Below are 22,337 nucleotides of genomic sequence, written 5' to 3' on the forward strand. Positions count from 1 at the left end.
TTCAAGAATATTCTTGTTTAAATTTTGAAGGTTATATGGTACTAATGGTTGTAATGCATCTCTAGGTTGGAGTGTTTATATTTGGCTGTGCCATTAGTCAGTCGTTCACAGACATCGCCAAGGTGTCAGTGGGCAGGATGAGACCGCACTTCCTGGACGTGTGTAACCCTGACTGGTCAGCCATCAACTGTTCCCTCGGATATATCACCTCATACACCTGTAAGGGCCCTGAGAGCAAAGTACAGGAAGCCAGGTCAGTACAGATACCAAAACACATATGCATGCACACAAACACGCGGACAGAGGCACGCACACACATACAGACACGCACGCACCCACACCGCACGCAAACCACACCACACACACGCACTCACACAGACTACTCATGTTTGCTTGTTTGTTTTACCAGGAAATCCTTCTTCTCAGGACATGCCTCCTTCTCCATGTTTACTATGCTCTACCTGGCTGTGAGTAACACACACACACACACACACACGCACACTGTGGTACACAGAAACAATGGAGTGGTGCAGATGACAGAGGGCATCATGGGAAGTAGGTGTAGCCCTTCACACTCATACTTGTATACGGGTTGAAAATGGCAGATTTTGGCACTGACTTAATCGGAACGCAGTGGCTGTATAGTAAAACATGACGTCAGACCTCAGGTTCTGCGCTTCACAGCTCTGTATGGGTTTTGACTGGCACTTCTGAACTTTAGCGCTGGACGCGACAAGATGTTTCCTCTATTCCTGTCTTGTGAAAGCCTAACACTGTAAGACAATATTTTATAACATAGCTAGTCATGTTGGCAATAGAACAAGCTTTGAAATGATGCCCCCCTGACCCAGATTGCAATTTATAATGGACCGTTTTTGGATTGTGTAAACAACAACAGTAATTGTGTGATGGCGAGGATGCAGGGCTTTGTTCCAACCAAAACAACTTCAAGTGTGCTTGTTCTAGTTCCTCAAAAATAAAAAATAAAAACACCTTATAGTTGAAGACCTTTGAGTCATAAAAGTGCATAGAAATTGATTAGGAACTGTGTACACTTTGGAGAGGTGTGTGGCCACTTGGAGACATCAGTTAGTCCTCTCACTTATGCTGCAACTACCCCAAATTATCCAGGAATATTCTTATCATCTTATGTATGAAGAGTTTTTGCAGCAAAAAGAACAGTAGATGAAAAATTGCTATCATGGTTATGCATTTCATATTCCTTCTGTATATTCCTATCCATGTAGGCCAATTCCCACGAGTGTAAAGGGTTAATGAGCTGCAGGATTCATCTGTCTGATGAAAAAGATCTTTGTTCCCCTCTATCCCCTCATCATCCCGACTCCCCCACTAACCCCTTCTCCCTCCCTCCGTCCTGCTCATAGTTTAATCAGACACTCTGAAGAGTTCTTTTCTTTCCTCCTCTCCCTAGAGGGATGGATGGATGTACTCAACCTGTTGTCCTCTTAACAGCTGAACACACTTCCTCTCTCCTTCTCTCTCCTCTCTTTCTCTCTCTCTGCCGATCTCCACCTGTTGTGGTCTCTTGGTCTGTCTTTGTACCCCAGCGGGCCTCAACGCTTCCAACACACTAATTACATACACTGACCCCCCAGCCCCCTCTCTTTCTTTGTCTCTACCTCCCCTCTTTATCCCCCCATCTCCTCTTCCACTCTATTAAGTCTGCAGATATTTCCACAACTATGCTCAGTGTTTTGGGCTTGGATAGGCTGAGCTTGGCAGAGCTGGGTTGTCAAGCTTTTGGGTGTGTACTGTTGGCCTATGCTTCCAGGAGTATTGTGCGGTATTTTGTGGTGAGTACTGGGTATTTCCCTGCCTCTCTCTGACAGCCTCTCTGTTAGAATGGTGAGAGGGAGTGTAAAAGAGAGGAGGGGTGGAAGAAGAGAGGTGTGTCTCCAGACCGCAGGCTTGACATTCAAACCACAAATAAGTTGTCTGGGAGGTGGATCTAGTGGTGAAGTCACAGAGAGAGCAAGAAGAGAGGGAGGAAGAGAGCGAGGAGATAAGAGCCAACTTTCCTAGGGAATGTAAACTGACCAGGCAGTTTGTACAGTATTCACACAGACAGCGACATACACATCAACACACACCCCAGGGATCCTGTTTTTATAATTGAGGGTTAGGAAACAACAATATTACAGACATTATGTTGTGGTGTGGAATGATGGCAGGACATCTCTTTATCTCCCTCTATTTCCTAGTTGTGTTATATATCTGTCCCAGAGTGATTACGTGAGTCAGTGAGTCAGAGAAAGCAGTCTCTCTTCTTGAGTAGAATTCTTCTGTAAGAAACCACTAAACTGTGGCTTCATGTCTTCTCAGTCATTCATGGACTTTAGAAAAATCTTTAGTGTTTTTTTTATAGTAGTTTTTCTCAGGGCAGAAACACAATAGTCTTCTGATGGATGAGTGTTAGTGAGACATTCCTCAGTCTGTGGTAAGAACATCTCTCATGCAGTGCTACTGGCTGTAGTGTGAGTAAGACCAGGACTGGAACTGCAGCTAGTAGCTCTATAGGACCAGGTCTGGATCTACAGCCAATAGCTCTATAGGACCAGGTCTGGAACTACAGCCAGTGGCTCTATAGAACCAGGTCTGGAACTATAGCCAGTAGCTCTATAGGACCAGGTCTGGAACTACAGCCAGTGGCTCTATAGAACCAGGTCTGGATCTACAGCCAGTAGCTCTATAGGACCAGGTCTGGAACTACAGCCAGTGGCTCTATAGAACCAGGTCTGGAACTACAGCCAGTAGCTCTATAGGACCAGGTCTGGAACTACAGCCAGTAGCTCTATAGGACCAGGTCTGGAACTACAGCCAGTAGCTCTATAGGACCAGGTCTGGAACTACAGCCAGTAGCTCTATAGGACCAGGTCTGGAACTACAGCCAGTAGCTCTATAGGACCAGGTCTGGAACTACAGCCAGTAGCTCTATAGGACCAGGTCTGGAACTGCAGCCAGTAGCTCTATAGGACCAGGTCTGGATCTACAGCCAGTGGCTCTATAGAACCAGGTCTGGATCTACAGCCAGTAGCTCTATAGGACCAGGTCTGGAACTACAGCCAGTAGCTCTATAGGACCAGGTCTGGAACTACAGCCAGTGGCTCTATAGAACCAGGTCTGGAACTACAGCCAGTAGCTCTATAGGACCAGGTCTGGAACTACAGCCAGTAGCTCTATAGGACCAGGTCTGGAACTACAGCCAGTAGCTCTGCAAGACCAGGACTGGAACTACAACCAGTAGCTCTGCAAGACCAGGACTGGAACTACAGCCAGCAGCTCTATAGGACCAGGTCTGGAACTACAGCCAGTAGCTCTATAGGACCAGGTCTGGAACTACAGCCAGTAGCTCTATAGGACCAGGTCTGGAACTACAGCCAGTAGCTCTATAGGACCAGGTCTGGAACTACAGCCAGTAGCTCTATAGGACCAGGTCTGGAACTACAGCCAATAGCTCGATAGGACCAGGACTGTAACAACAGTCAGTAGCTCTATAGGACCAGGTCTGGAACTACAGCCAGTAGCTCTATAGGACCAGGTCTGGAACTACAGCCAGTAGCTCTATAGGACCAGGTCTGGAACTACAGCCAATAGCTCTATAGGACCAGGACTGTAACAACAGTCAGTAGCTCTATAGGACCAGGTCTGGAACTACAGCCAGTAGCTCTATAGGACCAGGTCTGGAACTACAGCCAATAGCTCTATAGGACCAGGACTGTAACAACAGTCAGTAGCTCTATAGGACCAGGTCTGGAACTACAGCCAATAGCTCGATAGGACCAGGACTGTAACAACAGTCAGTAGCTCTATAGGACCAGGTCTGGAACTACAGCCAGTAGCTCTATAGGACCAGGTCTGGAACTACAGCCAATAGCTCTATAGGACCAGGACTGTAACAACAGTCAGTAGCTCTATAGGACCAGGTCTGGAACTACAGCCAGTAGCTCTATAGGACCAAGACTGGAACTACAGCCAGTAGCTCTATAGGACCAGGTCTGGAACTACAGCCAGTAGCTCTATAGGACCAAGACTGGAACTACAGCCAGTAGCTCTATAGGACCAGGACTGGAACTACAGCCAGTAGCTCTATAGGACCAGGTCTGGAACTACAGCCAGTAGCTCTATAGGACCAGGTCTGGAATTACAGCCAGTAGCTCTATAGGACCAGGTCTGGAACTACAGCCAGTAGCTCTATAGGACCAAGACTGGAACTACAGCCAGTAGCTCTATAGGACCAGGACTGGAACTACAGCCAGCAGCTCTATACCTTTTCCCTCCTTCACCTTACCCCCCCGAACTATAAACATCCCTGAGAGAAAGAGAAAGAGTGCGGGAGAGCGGGATGGGAGGGTACCTTCCTCTCTTTGCTCAAAGAAAACAATGATGAGCAACAATGATGATGAGCTTGTCTTCCAGGAAGAGCCAGTCAACCTACTCCTTACCTTCCGCTGGGATTTTACAGCCTTATGAGGAGGAAGGGGGTTTGACTGGGCTATTGTTAGGTCAGCTAATTAGGACTTGGTGAGGGTGGAACTTGGTGAGAGTAGAATTAGAAAACAAACCCGATTAGAATTCAAAAACAAGCCAGATTTTGATAAACTCCCATATCTACTGGGTGAAATACCACAGAGTGCCATCACAGCAGCAAGATTTGTGACCTGCTGCCACAAGAAAAGGTCAACCAGTGAAGAACAAACACCATTGTAAATATAACCCATAGTTATGCTTATTGATTTTCTCTTTTGTACTTTAACCATTTGTACATCGTTACAACACTGTGTATATACAGTACATAATATAACATTTGTAATGTCTTTATTCTTTTGGAACTTCTGTGAGTGTAATGTTTACTGTTATTTTTTTTATTGTTTATTTCACTTTTGTATATTATCTACCTCACTTGCTTTGGTAATGTTAAAATATGGTTCCCATGTCAATAAAGCCCCTTGAATTGAATTGAGTGGAGAGGTGAGAGAGGGGGCGAGGAAGGGAGTGAGGGAGACCTTGCCGGAGACGGCCCCACCCAGTCTCTGGCCATATGAAGCAGGAAGTACAGGTCTGAGTCTGAGGAGAGATGAAGAAACACAGGAAGTCCAAGGGTCCATGCCCTGAACTCACTTTGTGTGTGTGTGTGCGCACACGCATGGGCGCGCATGTGTGTGATTGAGAATGGCCTTGGCCGTTTGCATTCCTGTTTTGGTTGTGCTTTGGTGTAAAATATAGCCCAGCTAAGCTGACTAAGTCAGAGGGCACATCCGCTTGTCTGTTGTTTATTCTAATGGGGGGAGAGAGTTCACTCTGAACGGGTGTTGAACATGGACAGGAGTGTGTGTGCGTTTCTGTTGGGTTTAGTCAGTAGTCATGGTTTTTTTTACAGCTGAAGGGGGAACATTTATCAGAACCACAGTTTGGTCTATGTGATCTGAACAGGAATAATACACACTCACTCTTACATACAGTACATTTATAGGTGTTTGTAACATGGAGAAGAGAGGTGAAGAGAAGAGAGGGGAGGAAAGAAGAGATGAGAAGAGAGGGGAAGTGAAGAGAGGGGAGGAGAGAAGAGATGAGAAGAGAGGGGAAGTGAAGAGAGGGGAGGAGAGAAGAGATGAGAAGGGAGGGGAAGTGAAGAGAGGGGAGGAGGGGAGGAGAGAAGAGATGAGAAGAGAGGGGAAGTGAAGAGAGGAGAGGAGAGAAGAGATGAGAAGAGAGGGGAAGTGAAGAGAGGGGAGAGAGAGAGAGAAGAGATGAGAGAGAGGGGGAAGAGAGGGGAGAGAGAGAAGAGATGAGAAGGGAGGGGAAGATGAAGAGAGGGGAGGAGAGGAGAGAAGAGATGAGAAGAGAGGGGAAGTGAAGAGAGGGGAGGAGAGAAGAGATGAGAAGAGAGGGGAAGTGAAGAGAGGGGAGGAGAGAAGAGATGAGAAGAGAGGGGAAGTGAAGAGAGGGGAGGAGAGGAGAGAAGAGATGAGAAGAGAGGGGAAGAGAGGGGAGGAGAGAAGAGATGAGAAGGAGGGGAAGTGAAGAGGGGGGGGAGGAGAGAGAGAGAAGAGATGAGAAGAGAGGGGAAGTGAAGAGGGGAGGGGAGGAGAGAAGAGATGAGAAGAGAGGGGAAGTGAAGAGAGGGGAGGAGAGAAGAGATGAGAAGAGAGGGGAAGTGAAGAGAGGTGGAGGAGAGAAGAGATGAGAAGAGAGGGGAAGTGAAGAGAGGGGAGGAGAGAAGAGATGAGAAGATGGGATGAGAGTAGAGGAGAAGAGATGAGAGTAGAGGAGAAGAGAGGAGAGGAGAACACATTCCGTCATCTGTCATACTACTTCCTAAAGGCACTCATCTCAGTAATATCCCACAATATAGTTCACACTTATTCACTTTTACAAAGGAATTTCTCCTGATGGTATACAGATCTACATATCGGCTTCAGATGTTTACTATAAATCTGTCTGTGTAAGATCAAACACCTACTGCTCAATGTCTTTCTGTGGTCATGCATTAAAAATAATAACCCCTTTTTCTCTCTCTTTCTCCCTCTTTCCATCCCTCCATCAGTTTTATCTCCAGTCCAGGTTCACCTGGCGAGGTGCCCGTTTGCTCCGCCCCCTCCTCCAGTTCACGCTGCTGATGATGGCATTCTACACCGGCCTATCACGCGTTTCCGACCACAAGCACCACCCCACAGACGTACTGGCCGGCTTTGTACAGGGCGCCCTGGTGGCCTACTGCATAGTGAGTACACACACACACACACACTGAATGTACAAACATTAAGAACACCTTCCTAATATTGAGTTGCAACCCTCCCCCTTTTGCCTTCAGAACTGCCTTAATTTGTCAGGGCATGGACTTTACAAGGTGTCGAAAGCGTTTCACAGGGATGCTGGCCCATGTTGACGCCAATGCTTCCCACAGTGTCAAGTTGGCTGGATGTCCATTGGCTGGTGGACCATTCTTGATACACACAAGAAACTGTTGAGAGTTGAAAACCAAGCAGTATTGCAGTTCTATATATCTACAGTGCCTTCGGAAAGTGTTCAGACCCCTTGACTTTTTCCACATTTTGTTACGTTACAGCCTTATTCTAAAATGTATTAATTAAATCAAAATCTTCATCAATCTACACACAATAACACATAATGACAAAACGAAAACAGGTTTTTAGATGTTTTTGCTAATGTATTAAAAGTAAAAAACAAAAGTACCTTATTTACATAAATATTCAGACCCTTTGCTATGAGACTCGATATTGAGCTCAGGTGCATCATCCTTGCCATGTTTCTACGACTTGATTGGAGTCCACCTGTGGTAAATTCAATCGATTGGACATGATTTGGAAAGGCACACACCTGTCTATATAAGGTCCCACAGTTGACAGTGTATGTCAGAGTAAAAACAAAGCCATGAGTTCAAAGGAATTGTCCGTAGAGCTCTGAGACAGGATTGTGTTGAGGCACAGATCTGGGGAAGGGTACCAAAACATTTCTTCAGCATTGAAGTTCCCCAAGAACACAGTGGCCTCCATCATTCTTAAATGGAAGAAGTTTGGAACCACCAAGACTCTTCCTAGAGCTGGCCACCCAACCAAACTGAGCAATTGGGGAAGAATGGCTTTGGTCAGGGGGGTGACCAAGAACCCAATGGTCACCCTGACAGAGCTCCAGAGTTCCTCTGTGGAGATGGGAGAACCTTCCAGAAGGACATCTCTGCAGCACTCAACCGATGGAAGCCACTCCTCAGTAAAAGGCACATGATGCCCCGCTTGGAGTTTGCCAAAAGGCACATAGACTCTCAGACCATGAGAAACAAGATTCTCTGGTCTGATGAAACCAAGATTGAATTATTTGGCCTGAATGCCAAGCGTCACGTCTGGAGGAAACTTGGCACCATCCCTATGGTGAAGCATGGTGGAGACAGCATCATGCTGTGTGGGTGTTTTTCAGTGGCAGGGACTGGGAGACTAGTCAGGATCGAGTCAAAGATGAACGGATTCAACAAAGTACTGAGTGAAGGGTCTAAATACGTACAGTATGTAAATGTGATATTTCTGTTTATCTTTTTAATAAATTGGCAAACATTTCTAAAACGTTGTAATTATAGGGTATTAGCTTGCGTAGCTTGCTGAGGGAAAAAAACAATTTAATACATTTTAAAATAAGGCTGTAACCTAAGAAAATGTGATTCGGTCTTACGTAACAAAATTCGACATTTTGTTTTTTACACTGGATAAAAGTAGAGACTCAGAGCTACAAAATGGTATATCATACACTGCATTTTTGAGTAACAATGGGAAAGTTATTCTGCTTTGAAAGTTGATCAACTTGTAAACTCACTTTTGACAAAATGCCTTTGAATGTTTTGGAATCTATGGAAGAGCTCTTCTTTGTCTACACCCATTCAGAATCGTTCACACCCTCTTAAGCTTTAGCCCCACGAGATTCTCGTTTTGGCTCTCGGAGCGTTCAGACAGCACACTTAACGCTCTGGACAATGATTTGTTTACCTCTGGATTACATGAGAACAGCCATACCAGCTCTGCTGGCAACAATTTCATTACACTTTTTTGCTGACGTTTACTGACACCAGCCATATTCAACGGATGTTGTACACTTTATCTAAAAATACAATACAATGAACCTAGCTAGGTAAATAACGTAAAAGATCACACATGTAATGTTAGCTAACGAGCCAGCTAACGTTAGCGAGTTAAACAACATAGTGTCAAATCATGTCATTACTAGCCTACATGAATCTGCTGGAAGCTAACCAACCAGGTTCAATGTTAGCTAGCTAACATTAGGCTCTAACTAGCAAAGCAAACGGTTCTGGGATATGAATAATAACGTCATACACGTAACGTTAGCTAGGGAGCCAGCCAGCTAACGTTAGCTAGCTAGCTAACAGTAGACTTTAGCTTGAAATTAAACCACTTTCTGTCAAAATGAGAAACGTCTAAGATCTGAAAATGTAGCTAGCTAATGTTAGACTATCTTACCTGCATACATCAACATGCATGATGGATGAGTCTCCCTGTCATGGATGCCATGCCACGGTTGCCCTTAGTTTGAAGATGTAATCTGTAGACAGGTGTTTTCTCCATCTATTTAGCTATCATACTCTAATTCCACTGATTTCAAAACTCGATCCTCCAGAAAGTGGAGATCAACACTTATACATATCCACTACACGATAACAATCCAAATAACTTCACATATCTTCATTGTAAAGGGTTTAAACACGGTTTCCCATGATTGTTCAATGAACCATACACAATTAATGAACATGCACCTGTGGAACAGTTATTAAGACACTAACAGCTTACAGACGGTAGGCAATTAAGGTCACAGTTATGAAAACTTAGGACACTAAAGAGGCCTTTCTACTGACTTTGAAAACACCAGAAGAAAGATGCCCAGGGTCCCTGCTCATCTGCGTGAACGTGCCTTAGGCATACTGCAAGGAAGCATGAGGACTACAGATGTGGCCAGGGCAATAAATTGCAACATCCGTACTGTGAGACGCCTAAGACAGCGCAACAGGGAGACAAGACAGACAGCTGATCGTTCTCACAGTGGCAGACCACGTGGAACAACACCTGCACAGGAAGGGTACGTCCGAACATCACACCTGCAAGACAGGTACAGGATGGCAACAACAACTGCCCGAGTTACACCAGGAACGCACAATCCCTCCATCAGTGCTCAGACTGTCCGCAATAGGCTGAGATGGACTGTTGTAAGGCAGGTACTCGCAAGAAATCACCGGCAACAATGTCGCCGATGGGCACAAACACACCGTCGCTGGATCGGACAGGACTGGCAAAAAGTGCTCTTCACTGACGAGTCACAGTTTTGTCTCACCTTGGTTCGGATTCGCGTTTGTCGTCGAAGGAATGAGCGTTATACCGAGGCCTGTACTCTGGAGTGGGATCGATTTGGAGGGAAGGGTCCATCATGGTCTGGGGCGGTGTGTCACAGCATCAACGGACTGAGCTTGTTGTCATTGCAGGCAATCTCAACGCTGTGCGTTACAGGGAAGACATCCTCCTCCCTTATGTGGTACCCTTCCTGCAAGCTCATCCTGACATGACCCTCCAGGTTGACAATGTCACCAGCCATACTGCTTGTTCTGTGCGTGATTTTCTGCAAGACAGGAATGTCAGTGTTCTGCCATGGCCAGCAAAGAGCCCGGATCTCAATCCCATTGAGCATGTTTGGGACCTGTTGGATCGGAGGGTGAGGGCTTGGGCCATTCCCCCCAGAAATGTCCGGGAACTTGCAGGTGCCTTGGTGGAAGAGTGGGGTAACATCTCACAGGAAGAACAGGCAAATCTGGTGCAGTCCATGAGGAGGAGATGCACTGCAGTACTTAAAGCAGCTGGTGGCCACACCAGATACTGACTGTTACTGTTGATTTTGACCCCCCCTTTGTTCAGGGACACATTATTCCATTTCTGTTAGTCACATGTCTGTGGAACTTGTTCAGTTCATGTCTCAGTTGTTAAATCTTGTTATGTTCATACAAATATTTACACATGTTAAGTTTGCTGAAAATAAACACAGTTGACAGTGAGAGGACACTTCTTTTTTTGCTGAGTTTATATGGGTGAGCAATGACAGAGCGGCATAGGCAAGATGCAATAGATGGTATAAAATGCAGTATATACATATGAAATGAGTAATGCAAGATATGTAAACATTATTAAAGTGCCACTATTAAAGTGACTAGTGATCCATTTCAAATCTGTATGTAGGCAGCAGCCTCTCTGTGTTAGTGATTGCTGTCTAACAGTCTGATGGCCTTGAGATAGAATCTGTTTTTTGTCTCTCTGTCCTGGAGGGCAGGTAGTTTGTGTGGGGCGCTGTGTTCTCTGTACACCAGTAGCCACAGGTCGAGCCATGCCTGTTAGGTTTAGGCACGCTCACCTACTTCCTGCCATATCACGATGTAATGTCCTGTCTGACTGAGTGTATTCATGAGTCACATGGTGTGACAGAGGACTCTAAACATGACTGGTAGTGTTATTAAAAACTGTATTATGATGGAAATCTCTGTAGGGAAAATACTTACTTGTCCCAGGCTGTACTCAGTGATGGATCTGATAAAGGGAGGACTTCCCTGAGACAGTATCCCCCTTTAAATGTTCCACTGGCATGTTTCCAGTAGGGCCACATTTAGGAGCACACAGTCCTCCATCCCCTGGTGTATGTTGCTGAGTATGCATTTCTTACACACTATGCTGGGAGGTGGTGTGTTTGTGTGCGTGCGTGCATGCTTGTGTGTGTGTGTGTGTGCACAGGAAGCCTCGTGCTGTGATGAGGCCTCAGCCAGCCAGGGGTCAGGGGTTAGAGGTCAGAAGTGGTCAGCAGGTGGACAAGGCCTGCTGTGATTGGATGCCTATGTCCTTGTGAGAACAACGGTTTGGAATTCTGCCCACGTCTTTAACTGTAGTGGTCAGAAATACTGTATGATAGCATTCACCACTCTGCTCACAACACTGCTACACACACACTACATATATGAATTCACATTTGTATGCATGAACTCACTCACTCACGCACGCATACAGACACACACAGACACACACAGGGCCTGTTGTTCTAGTGAAGTATCTTTGTTTTATTGAGCTGACAGGGTCTATTATGGGTCTTCCTATAATGATGCCATGACTCAGTCAAAGGTCATTATTAAAGATCGTTAAAGGTCATGCTCTGACAGCAAGCTGTCTGTAATCTGTCCCATGACATCTATATCTGTCCCCATCAGCTCAGCCTGTTTGGATGTGTGGGAGAAGGAGAGAAGGAGAGAAGGAGAGAAGGAGGGAGAAAGAGGGAGAGGAGAGAGGGGATGAATTAGAGAGAGAATGAGAGGGTGGAAGAGACTATGCTGTTGCTAAGAGCCTTTTCCATAGGCCCACTTCCTGCCCAACCTGCCCGCTTTCCTGTTTGGCCAATGATGTCATCAGGAGTCCCATATCTCTTCCTTCCCTCTCAGGAGACTCGGGAGTAGGAAGAGGGTGGAGTGAGGGGGAGGGAGCAGAGGACTGAAGAGAAAGGAGAGAGCGATGAACTCAGGAAGAGGCTGGCATTTGGTTTCTCTTCCTCCCTCTGCCTCTCAAGTCCCACTATAGAGTACCGTGAGCTCACTACATGAGGGGGAGACAGTGGGAGAAAGAGGGCTGAGGAAAGGGGTGAGGAAAGGAGACCCATCTTAATAATGAGGATGATGGTGAGGATGATGTAGGGTTGTGTTCACTGTGAGCCATAGTCAGTAATTTCCTCTGGTCAAATGAATCACTCTAGCTGATTTATTATGTGTAGGTATAGTACTTTAACATTTCTCTCTCCCCCACCCAGGTGTTCTATGTATCTGACCTGTTCAAGCCGCAGGAGAAGCCTGCCTCGCCCCCTCCCTCCCCCATCAAGAAGGAGCTCCTCCCCCTGCTGACATCATCGAGCGGAACAACCACCACAACATGGTGTGAGACAGGCTCCTTCCCCTGACCGAGGAGCCTATCACAGCATTTCTCACCGCCCATTGGACAGTAGAATGTAGCGACCAGAGAGACTATGGTCGCGTCTCAAATCACACTCCGCTTTTTATATAGTGCACTCCTTATCACACCCGCTGGTGCAAAGTAGTGCACTACTTAGGGAGTAGTGCTTTATTTGAGTCCTGCCCTGCAGAAACCACTATCCAGACTATTTACTACTATTGTTATTACTACTACTTTGAGCCCAAGTTAGAGCAAAAAGAAAAGAATGAAAAGCTAAAAGACAAGAAGTTAGAGACAGACAGACAGACAGACAGACAGACAGACAGACAGACAGACAGACAGACAGACAGACAGACAGACAGACAGACAGACAGACAGCAGTGCAGAGCCGTTGAAACGAACACATTGTATCCACACAAAGGGGAAATAAATGTTAAAAAATAAATGAATGAATGAAGGAGAAAAAGACAGACATATTAGCTGTCTCTGTCTGTGGCCTTGACATAGGATAACAACTTCCTTAGTAATAGGAACTATATTACTGCAATATTACTAGCACATGACACATCTAGTATATGAGTAACAATATAGAGTAGAATAACTTACAGCACTATAATCCAGTTCACTGTCGATTATCACCACTCACCACCGGATGGACCAGCTATAAGAACGCTTGTTGATGTTTACGTAGAAGGTTGAAGTTAACCTGTAACTAGTTAACTTGTCCAATGCCAGCTACTGACTACTACAACAGAAGGAAGAGACCTGGAGAGGAACCTGACACACTTTAAGGACTCTTGGAATATTTGTCCAAATGACGACAAAAAAAGATCCTTATAAAAATTGAATGAAATCCACCTCTAGCTTCTAACTCCAGGTATAGAAGTTTAGAATAGTCTAGTTGTCAGCTCAACAAGCCTCTTATAGCTGCCCCTTTGAGTAGCCTAACCTGAGATGATGCTTTCTGAAAGAGGGGGGTGAGATGAAGAAGGGTTTCATGAACGATGGAGGGTAAAGGAGGGATATTGATTAGTATTAGTTTGGGGGTGGTGGGGAAGAATGGAGGGAGGGGGAGGTAAATATCTCTCAGCCACCTGTCACTCGGTGTGGGGGTGTGGCTGTGCCACGCTGCCATCTGATTAGCTGCATAGGTGGAGGTGTGGTCTGTTGCCATGGAAGTAGGGTTGATTGACAACTAAGCTGTCACATAATTATGGGATAGGGGCTCTTTCCGCTGGCAGGGAGGGGCTCTGGCCCACCCAATCACTCATTGGCAGTATGTGTGTGTGTCCTGTGTGTCACTGTGTGTGTGTGTCCACTCTGTGTGTTTTGTGTGTGTGTGTGATGTGTTAGGGTTTGCATGTCTTGTGTATTTGTGAGTGTGATTGTGTCTGTGTCTGTTTTGATTCATCCTCCTGGTAGTGTGTGTAGCATGAACCCCCCTCACACACACCATTGTCTGTGCCAAGAGTGTGTACCACTATGTTTGCGTGTGTTTGTGTACATGTGTGTTAGAGAGGGCCAGGGGTGGAGCGCTGAGACCCTGTCCGGAGAATATTAGAAAACTGTGGATTGAATATTTTTATTTTCTGCTATGATGGATCTTTAACATGTTCAGTGCTAGTCCAGTAATGTAACTAATGAACCTATCCCCATCAGCCATTTTATTTTACAGTTCAGTTTACTTAGGGGAAATCTCAAGTGGCCCACTATTGCCTATAGCAGGATTTCCCAAACTCGGTCCTGGGCCCCCCTGGGTGCACGTTCTGGTTTTTGCTCTAGCACTACACAGCTGATTCAAATATCCAACTCATCATCTAGCTTTGATTTATTTGAATCAGTGGTGGGGGGTCAGGTCACAGGAATGTGGGACCCTGCCCCGCGGAATGCTCTTCTTGCTAAAATAAGTGCACTAGATACGGAATAGGGTGCCATTTTGGACAGAGCCTAAGACATCTTCTCAACATCACCACTTTCTAATCACGTTTAGTCCGTCCTATCATTTAAGAAAACTCTTTGCTTTTCATTTTATAAATATATAAATAATGTATAGTTCACTAAAATTAACTGTGTAAGATATCATTTCTTATGTTTAGCTATTGTCCACTATGAAACCACAACCTGTGTTATCTACCAAGTGCTGCTTAAAAAGCATTGATTGACAGATTTTTGTATTTAGTTAACTAAAATATTGTAGATTTGTGATAGTATGTTTTTAATACACGTTGAAAACAAACACACCTACACGTTTATTAAAATTCACTATCAGTATTTTTGTATTGTCTCGTTTTGTATAAAATAAGTATTAGCAAAAAAAATGTCCTGCTAAATGTACTTAGCTCTACTACATGTGGTTTTCAATAAAAAGCCCATTATGAACACAACTGTGTGGAGTCTTGTCTTGACTGTATGGTTTTACAGTATATTGATGATCTGTAGTGTTAGTTTCATGTCTCAACTGGGTCTCAGGAAAATAGGGTAACACAGTGTTGTTCATGACAACATTTCCATAACACGTTTCAAAACTTGACCAGAATGTTTTAAAAGCTTAGGTCAACTGGAACAACTTAAAAAGTATATTTGCCTGTCATGACCTATATATTTCTTAACATTTTGACATAGTGTGGTCAGATATTGACAACACTGTTATGGATGTGTCATGATTGAACAACACTTTAAGTAAGGTGTTAGCGAAAGTAGTACAGTATTCCACGCACATCTAACTTGGCACAGGAGCTGGACTCAAGTGAAGAACCTCCCATTTTCAAAGATAGTGTTTATACTTTTCTTGAAGGGAAATGTCTTAGTACAGACACCACCATCAGTTTCACTCAGACACAGACACCCTGGCAAACAGGCTTCAAGTACTGTAATTGTAAGTACTTAGGTCATATGGATGTTTAGGTCATACGGGTGTAACTTGCACTCACACATACACAGTGAACTCGACAGGGCTCAGAGGAGTTGACATCACACATTGGCAGAGCAGAGCATGTGTGTTTGAGACGGCAGCATATGTGACAGAGTCAGAAACATGCGATGTCATTTTCTCTGCAGTAAAGTCTGTTTTCAGCTGAGGAGAGAGTTCTCTGAAGACAACTGAACATAATAGATGTGGTATTAGAACCCAGGTTCTGAGAGGACAGTGTGGTATTAGAACCCAGGTTCTGAGATGAAAGTGTGGTATTAGAACCCAGGTTCAGAGGACAGTGTGGTATTAGAACCCAGGTTCTGAGAGGACAGTGTGGTATTAGAACCCAGGTTCTGAGAGGACAGTGTGGTATTAGAACCCAGGTTCTGAGAAGACAGTGTGGTATTAGAACCCAGGTTCTGAGTGGACAGTGTGGTATTAGAACCCAGGTTCTGAGAGGACAGTGTGGTATTAGAACCCAGGTTCTGAGAGGACAGTGTGGTATTAGAACCCAGGTTCTGAGAAGACAGTGTGGTATTAGAACCCAGGTTCTGAGTGGACAGTGTGGTATTAGAACCCAGGTTCTGAGAGGACAGTGTGGTATTAGAACCCAGGTTCTGAGAGGACAGTGTACCATAACCTTCCACCACTCACCTCCATCCATCTAACATGTTTTTTTTTTCAGACCAAACAAAAGACAACACCAGTCTAAACACATCTAATCTACCAGCTCTCACAGTCTCACATCAGAATTAGACTTTTCAACGTAGAATTTTCAAACGTCAAATTTCGAGGTTGTTCCAAACATCAATTTCAAAGTGAAGTTTAAGCATTAAGTCTGAAGTTTTAAGGTTAGGGTTAAGTTCAGGCATTAAGTCCAAATTCATCAAGTTAGGCATTAATGCTGAATGATTAAAGTAATGGTTAAGGTTTGGGATAAAAATTAAAACAACTTTCTAAAATAACTTTGGAAAAGGCAACTTTCTCCGCCATCCTCGTCCACAATGCCCGAGCAAAACCGAAACTTACTTGAAGGTATAAGCACCTACTGCTGCCTCTAGTGGCAGGTTTCCACGTGATCTCCCGACATCCTCAGACATGGATGAACGTCAAATACTGACTTGTATCACGGGTGACCTGGCTGATCTACTTCCACAGGCATGTTCATGATGAAATGTACAGGATATTACAACGTCCTAACCTAGTTTTAATAAATCCGATATGTGGAGGTGTTAGATAATAATGAAGACAGTTGAATTGTTTCCATGCTCTCATTCCGTTCTCTGACAGACTGGATGCGTAGGGGGTGGATCTGTGATTAACAATAACATGAAGGATTAATAATAATAATCTGGTTTACCCTAGATGCTGGGGATGGGGATATTAAATCTTCCGGTTTCACAAAATAAATTAAATAGAGTTGTTTCCTTTATCCGATATATATATTTTATTAATAAAAAAAAGCACAGTGGGTTTGGGTATAAATTATATTCTATCATTTCTAATCAGCGATGGATATTTTCAGACATAAATCTGAGAACATCCTGTTATCTGAAACAGACAGGAAGAGGATTGACAGACACAACACATACTGTACACACGCAGGCACACACACACATTCACACCATCCAGGAGGCCAAGAAGTTAGAGAACAGAATAGGGGAAATGTTCTCCTTACTATTAAATTAAACATCACTTTGGAGAAATGTATTGATGGACTGTAACTTCTGTTGGATGTAATTGTTGTCATCAGCCAGACATAGGACATAAATTAATATTAAACATGCACATCACACGCACAAATGCAAACACATCCACAGATAAACAAAGCAAGCATGAATGGTACTCCGATTTCTTAGAGGGAAGGAGGGAAAGAGAGAGAGAGGAGGGTATTTAATAAAGCAGATTTTGGCAGTACAAGGGGTCAACAGGTGATTATGTCATCTCCATGTAAATGGACTCTGTGTCTACCTTCACATCCCCACACACATCCCCACGCACACACACACACACACACACACACACACACACACACACACACACACACACACACACACACACACACACACACACACACACACACACACACACACACACACACACACACACACACACACAGCCTCTCTCTGTGCCCACCTATATACACACTCCTTCTCTCTCTCTCTCTCTCACCCCCCTCTCTCTCCCCTGAGTTACAGTAGCCGTGGCTATATTCAGTAAAGTAAATCTTTGAGCAGAGTCTCCTAAGATTTAGAGACACAGAAACCTTCTATACTCAATTCTTCCCTGGACGTTGCTATAGAGCAGTGGTCACCAACCTTTTCTGAGTAAAGATCATTTTCGCAGTCAAAAAGCAAGCCGAGATCTACCGCTCAGAACATGACATACCAAATATAACATTAACCTAATAAAAACAGTTCTGCAGGAATGAGGTTTGTGCAGCAGGCAGGCTTAATAAACTCTGCAAAAAAAGAAACTTCCCTTTTTCAGGACCCTGTCTTTCAAAGATAATTTGTAAAATCCAAATAACTTCACAGTCATTGTTCAATGAACCATAAACAATTAATGAACATGCACCTGTGGAACGGTCGTTAAGACACTAACAGCTTACAGACGGTAGGTAATTAAGATCACAGTTATGAAAACTTAGGACACTAGAGACCTTTCTACTGACTCTGAAAACACACAAAAAATCATCTGCGTGAGCGTGCCTTAGGCATGCTACAAGGAGGCATGACGACTACAGAGGTGGCCAGGGCAATAAATTGCAACATCCGCACTGTGAGATGCCTAAGACAGCGCAACAGGGAGACAGGACGGACAGCTGATCGTCCTCGCAGTCGTAGACCAGATGTAACAACACCTGCACAGGATCGGTACATCCAAACATCACACCTGCGGGACAGGTACAGGATGGCAACAACAACTGCCCGAGATACACCAGGAACGCACAATCCCTCCATCAGTGCTCAGACTTTAAAAAAAAAATTTACCTTTATTTAACCAGGCAAGTCAGTTAACCTCTTGAGCTTATGGCTCAATACTGCCCCCGTTGGAGGAAGTGCGTGCCCATAGTAAACTGAAAATATTTTTTCCAAAATTGCTAATATATGCATATAATAATAATTATTGAATAGAAAACACTCTAAAGTTTCTAAAACCGTTTAAATTATGTCTGTATGTAAAGCAGAACTCTCAGGGCAGCCTTTCTCCCAAACTCTCTTGTCAAGAGAAAAGTTGGGTCAACTTTGACGTCATCGCCCCCACCCTTCCCAGGCAGCTACCGATCTGGGAACAGTATGTATTTGTTCAGCGCGATGTCTGCTTTCAATTGGCACGTTCATTGTTTGAATTTCGCGCTCCCTCATCCTTTGGCGGGCGAAAATGCCCGGTTCACTCTCACATACATGCACTCTATTGCGCGCGGCCGATTTGGGGAACGTTCTTTTCCAATAGACACCAGTTGAAGCCGGTTCGTTTGTTCGCGATGATCATTGTTTTACATGATAAAAACATCATTTTGCTCGATTCTGCACTTAGTTTGACCAGTTTAGTCAACATATAATATGTAATTTTGAAGTTTGATTGCGCAAGAGTGCGGGACCAGAAGGAGCAGAAGTTATTTTGGGTGCATTTCAGCTGAAGCTGTTAGCATATGCTAATACAAAGACGCACAACTTGAAACCAAACGATGTATTGGGTAAGTATGACTCCTTCTACGTCTTCTGATCGAAGAACATCAAAGGTAAGGGAATATTTATGTGGTTATTTTGGGTTTCTGTGGACTCCAAATGTAGAGGAGACACTGCTAATATCTGAGCGCCGACTCATAGCATAGACTAGTGAACGAATTCTGTAACGTTAAAAATAAATGTAACACAGCGGTTGTATTAAGAAGAAGTGTATCTTTGTAACTATATGTAGAACATGTATATTTAGTCATGTTTATTGCTTGTTATCTGACGTTATCTGTCCGAGCTATCATAATTTCTCCGGACATTTTGAGTAGCATTTTTGAAATGTCGTCATTGTAAACAGAGATTTATGGATATTAATGGCATATTAAAAAAAAAAAATGTACTGTGTAACATGTAATATTACTGTCATCTGATGAAGATTTTCAAAAGGTTAGTGAATTATTTATTTTTTAATCCTACTTTTAAATTTTATATTTTCTGGGACAAAATGGCCGCCGTTTGCCTTTTGTTTCGGTGGTGGTCTAATATAAATGTGTGCTATGTTTTCGCCGTAAAACATTTTAGAAATCTGACTTGCTGGGTAGATGAACAAGGTGTTTATCTTTCATTTGAGCTATTGGACTTGTGTAGGTGTGGAGGTTAAATATGTCTAAGAATATTTTTTCACATTTTGTGTTATGCTAATGAGCTTGAGCCGTAGTCACGATCCCGGATCCGGGATGGGTAGCATCAAGAGGTTAAGAACAAATTCTTATTTTCAATGACAGCCTAGGAACAGTGGGTTAACTGCCAGTTCAGGGGAAGAACAACAGATTTGTACCTTGTCAGCTCGGGGGTTTGAACTCGCAACCTTCCGGTTACTAGTCACACACTCTAACCACTAGGCTACCCTGCCACCCCAGACTGTCCACAATAGGCTGAGAGAGGCTGGATTGAGGGCTTGTATAGGCCTGTTGTAAGGTAGGTCCTCACCAGACATCACCGGCAACAACGTCGCTGATGGGCACAAACACACCATCGCTGGAACAGAGAGGACTGGCAAAAAGTGCTCTTCACTGATGAGTCGCGGTTTTGTCTCACCAGGGGAGATGGTCAGATTGCCGTTTATCGTCGAAGGAATGAGCTTTACACCGAGGCCTGTACTCTGGAGTGGGATCGATTTGGAGGTGGAGGGTCCGTCAAGGTCTGGGGTGGTGTGTCACAGCATCATCGGACTGAGCTTGTTGTCGTTGCAGGCAATCTCAACGCTGTGCGTTACAGGGAAGACATCCTCCTCCCTCATGTGGTACCTCATCATCCACATTAATGTAGAAGTATTTAGAAACATATCCTAATATATACCTATATTTTACCCCATTTTTCTCCCTAATTTCGATCTTGTCTCATCACTCCAACTCCCCAACAGGCTCAGGAGGCGAAGTGAGTTAGGAAGGACACCTGTATCTTTGTAGTGACTGGGTGTATTGACACACCATCGAAAGTGTAATTAATAACTTCACCATGCTCAAAGGGATATTAAATGTCTGCTTTTTTTTACCCATCTACCAATAGGTGCCCTTCTTTGAGGAACATTGGGAAACCTCCCTGGTCTTTGTGGTGGAATCTGTGTTTGAAATTAAGTGCTCGACGGAGGGACCTTACAGAGTGTGTGGGGTACAGAGATGAGGTAGTCATTCAAAACTCATGTTAAACACTATCATTGCACACAGAGTAAATCCATGCAACTTATTATGTAACTTGTTAAGCAAATCTTTACTCCTGAACCTATTTAGGCTTGCAGTAACAGGGGTTGAATGCTTATTCACTCAAGACATTTCAGCTTTTCATTTTTAACCAGTAAACATTTCTAAAAACAAAATTACAATTTGACGTTATGGGGTACTGTGTGTGTGTGGACCAGTGACACAAAATCTCAATTTAATACATTTTAAATTAAGGCTGTAACACAACAAAATGCACTGTAGATCCAAGTTGGCTAGACTTTAAATATAAATATTATCTGGCTACTCACTAGCAGGTGGGCTGGTGCTTGAGATTGTTTATGAGATCTGTGTTAAAGATGCACTATGCAGAAATCACTCAGCCATTTCCTGGTTACTAAAATTTGAATAGTTTGCCTAATTTCAGTTTGTGACAAAACAAGCAAATATAGTGGAGAGCATCATTGTACCATCTTCGAGTCATGCGTCCTTTGAAACTTGACCCGCCAAACCACACTTCTAAACACCCGCCCACTTAACCCGGATGCCAGGCGCACTAATGTGTCGGAGGAAACACCATTCACTTGACGACCGAGGTCTGCCTGCAGGCTCCCGGCCCACCACAAGGACTTGCTAGGGCGCGATGAGAAAAGTAACCCCCCCCCCAGCCAAACCCTCCCCTATCCCGGACGACGCTGGGCCAATTGTGCGCCGCCCTATGGGACTCCCGATCACGGCCGGTTGTGATACAGCCTGGGTTGGATCCCGGCTCTGTAGTGACACCTCTAGCACTGCGATGCAGTGCATTAGACCGATGCGCTACTCGCGAGGCCCCATATCCTATTCTTATTCACAATAAAAGTGACCCCAAAATAACCCCAAAAAGGTCACATTAGATTGTGTAGAAATACAGGAAATGAGCTTTAGATGCCCAAAACATTTCTGAGGGAGGACCCCCAGACAGGTTATCTCCCCCCACTTCAAAGTCGATTTAGTATTATATTAGACCCCCACAAGGCCCTTGAAATACAGTCCTCCTCCTATGATGTCCCAGATTAAGCGGTGTGTGTGTGTGCGTACGTGCGTATGCATGTGTAGTCTGTTTTATGTAGTGTCCTAGTAGGTCCTATGGGGGGGGGAGTCCTCCTCCCCTGCAGGAATTTGCTGAGTGGACACACACACACACACACGCTGGGCCGTACACCATCATACACACAGACTGCAACCCTACTCCACTGTACAGACAAACATTGAATTTGAGTCAATGAGTTGTCTACCACATTTAACTGGCTTATTGAGCGGTTTCACAATAAGCGGTGTAGGTATACGCATCTACATGTGCAGTATATGACAATAGAGTCCCATGTCATTGTTAGTGTTCACAGGGAACATTCCGTGAGACAGCCCATCTGGAGAATGAGATTGAGGTTCTGAGGTTCGACTGGGTTAATTCATTTTTAATTGACTCAGAAATCTCAATGTTTATAGGCTCATTTTCAGGCTTTCATATGAGCTGCGTTAT

General features: G+C 44.3%; 1 protein-coding gene across 1 annotated transcript in view; it reads left to right on the forward strand.

Moving 5' to 3' along the window:
* Positions 1 to 14,887, forward strand: part of LOC112251092 (phospholipid phosphatase 3) — a 39,436-nt gene extending 24,549 nt beyond the window's left edge. The window contains 5 exon segments of the mRNA XM_024421786.2: positions 66 to 253; positions 410 to 467; positions 6,566 to 6,742; positions 12,367 to 12,448; positions 12,451 to 14,887. Of these exon segments, the coding sequence (XP_024277554.2) occupies positions 66 to 253; positions 410 to 467; positions 6,566 to 6,742; positions 12,367 to 12,448; positions 12,451 to 12,494 (549 nt within the window). The 3' untranslated portion in view covers positions 12,495 to 14,887.
* The last annotated feature ends 7,450 nt before the right edge of the window (positions 14,888 to 22,337 follow it).

This window comes from Oncorhynchus tshawytscha, linkage group LG05, assembly GCF_018296145.1.
Source record: "Oncorhynchus tshawytscha isolate Ot180627B linkage group LG05, Otsh_v2.0, whole genome shotgun sequence".
Taxonomy (NCBI): domain Eukaryota; kingdom Metazoa; phylum Chordata; class Actinopteri; order Salmoniformes; family Salmonidae; genus Oncorhynchus; species Oncorhynchus tshawytscha.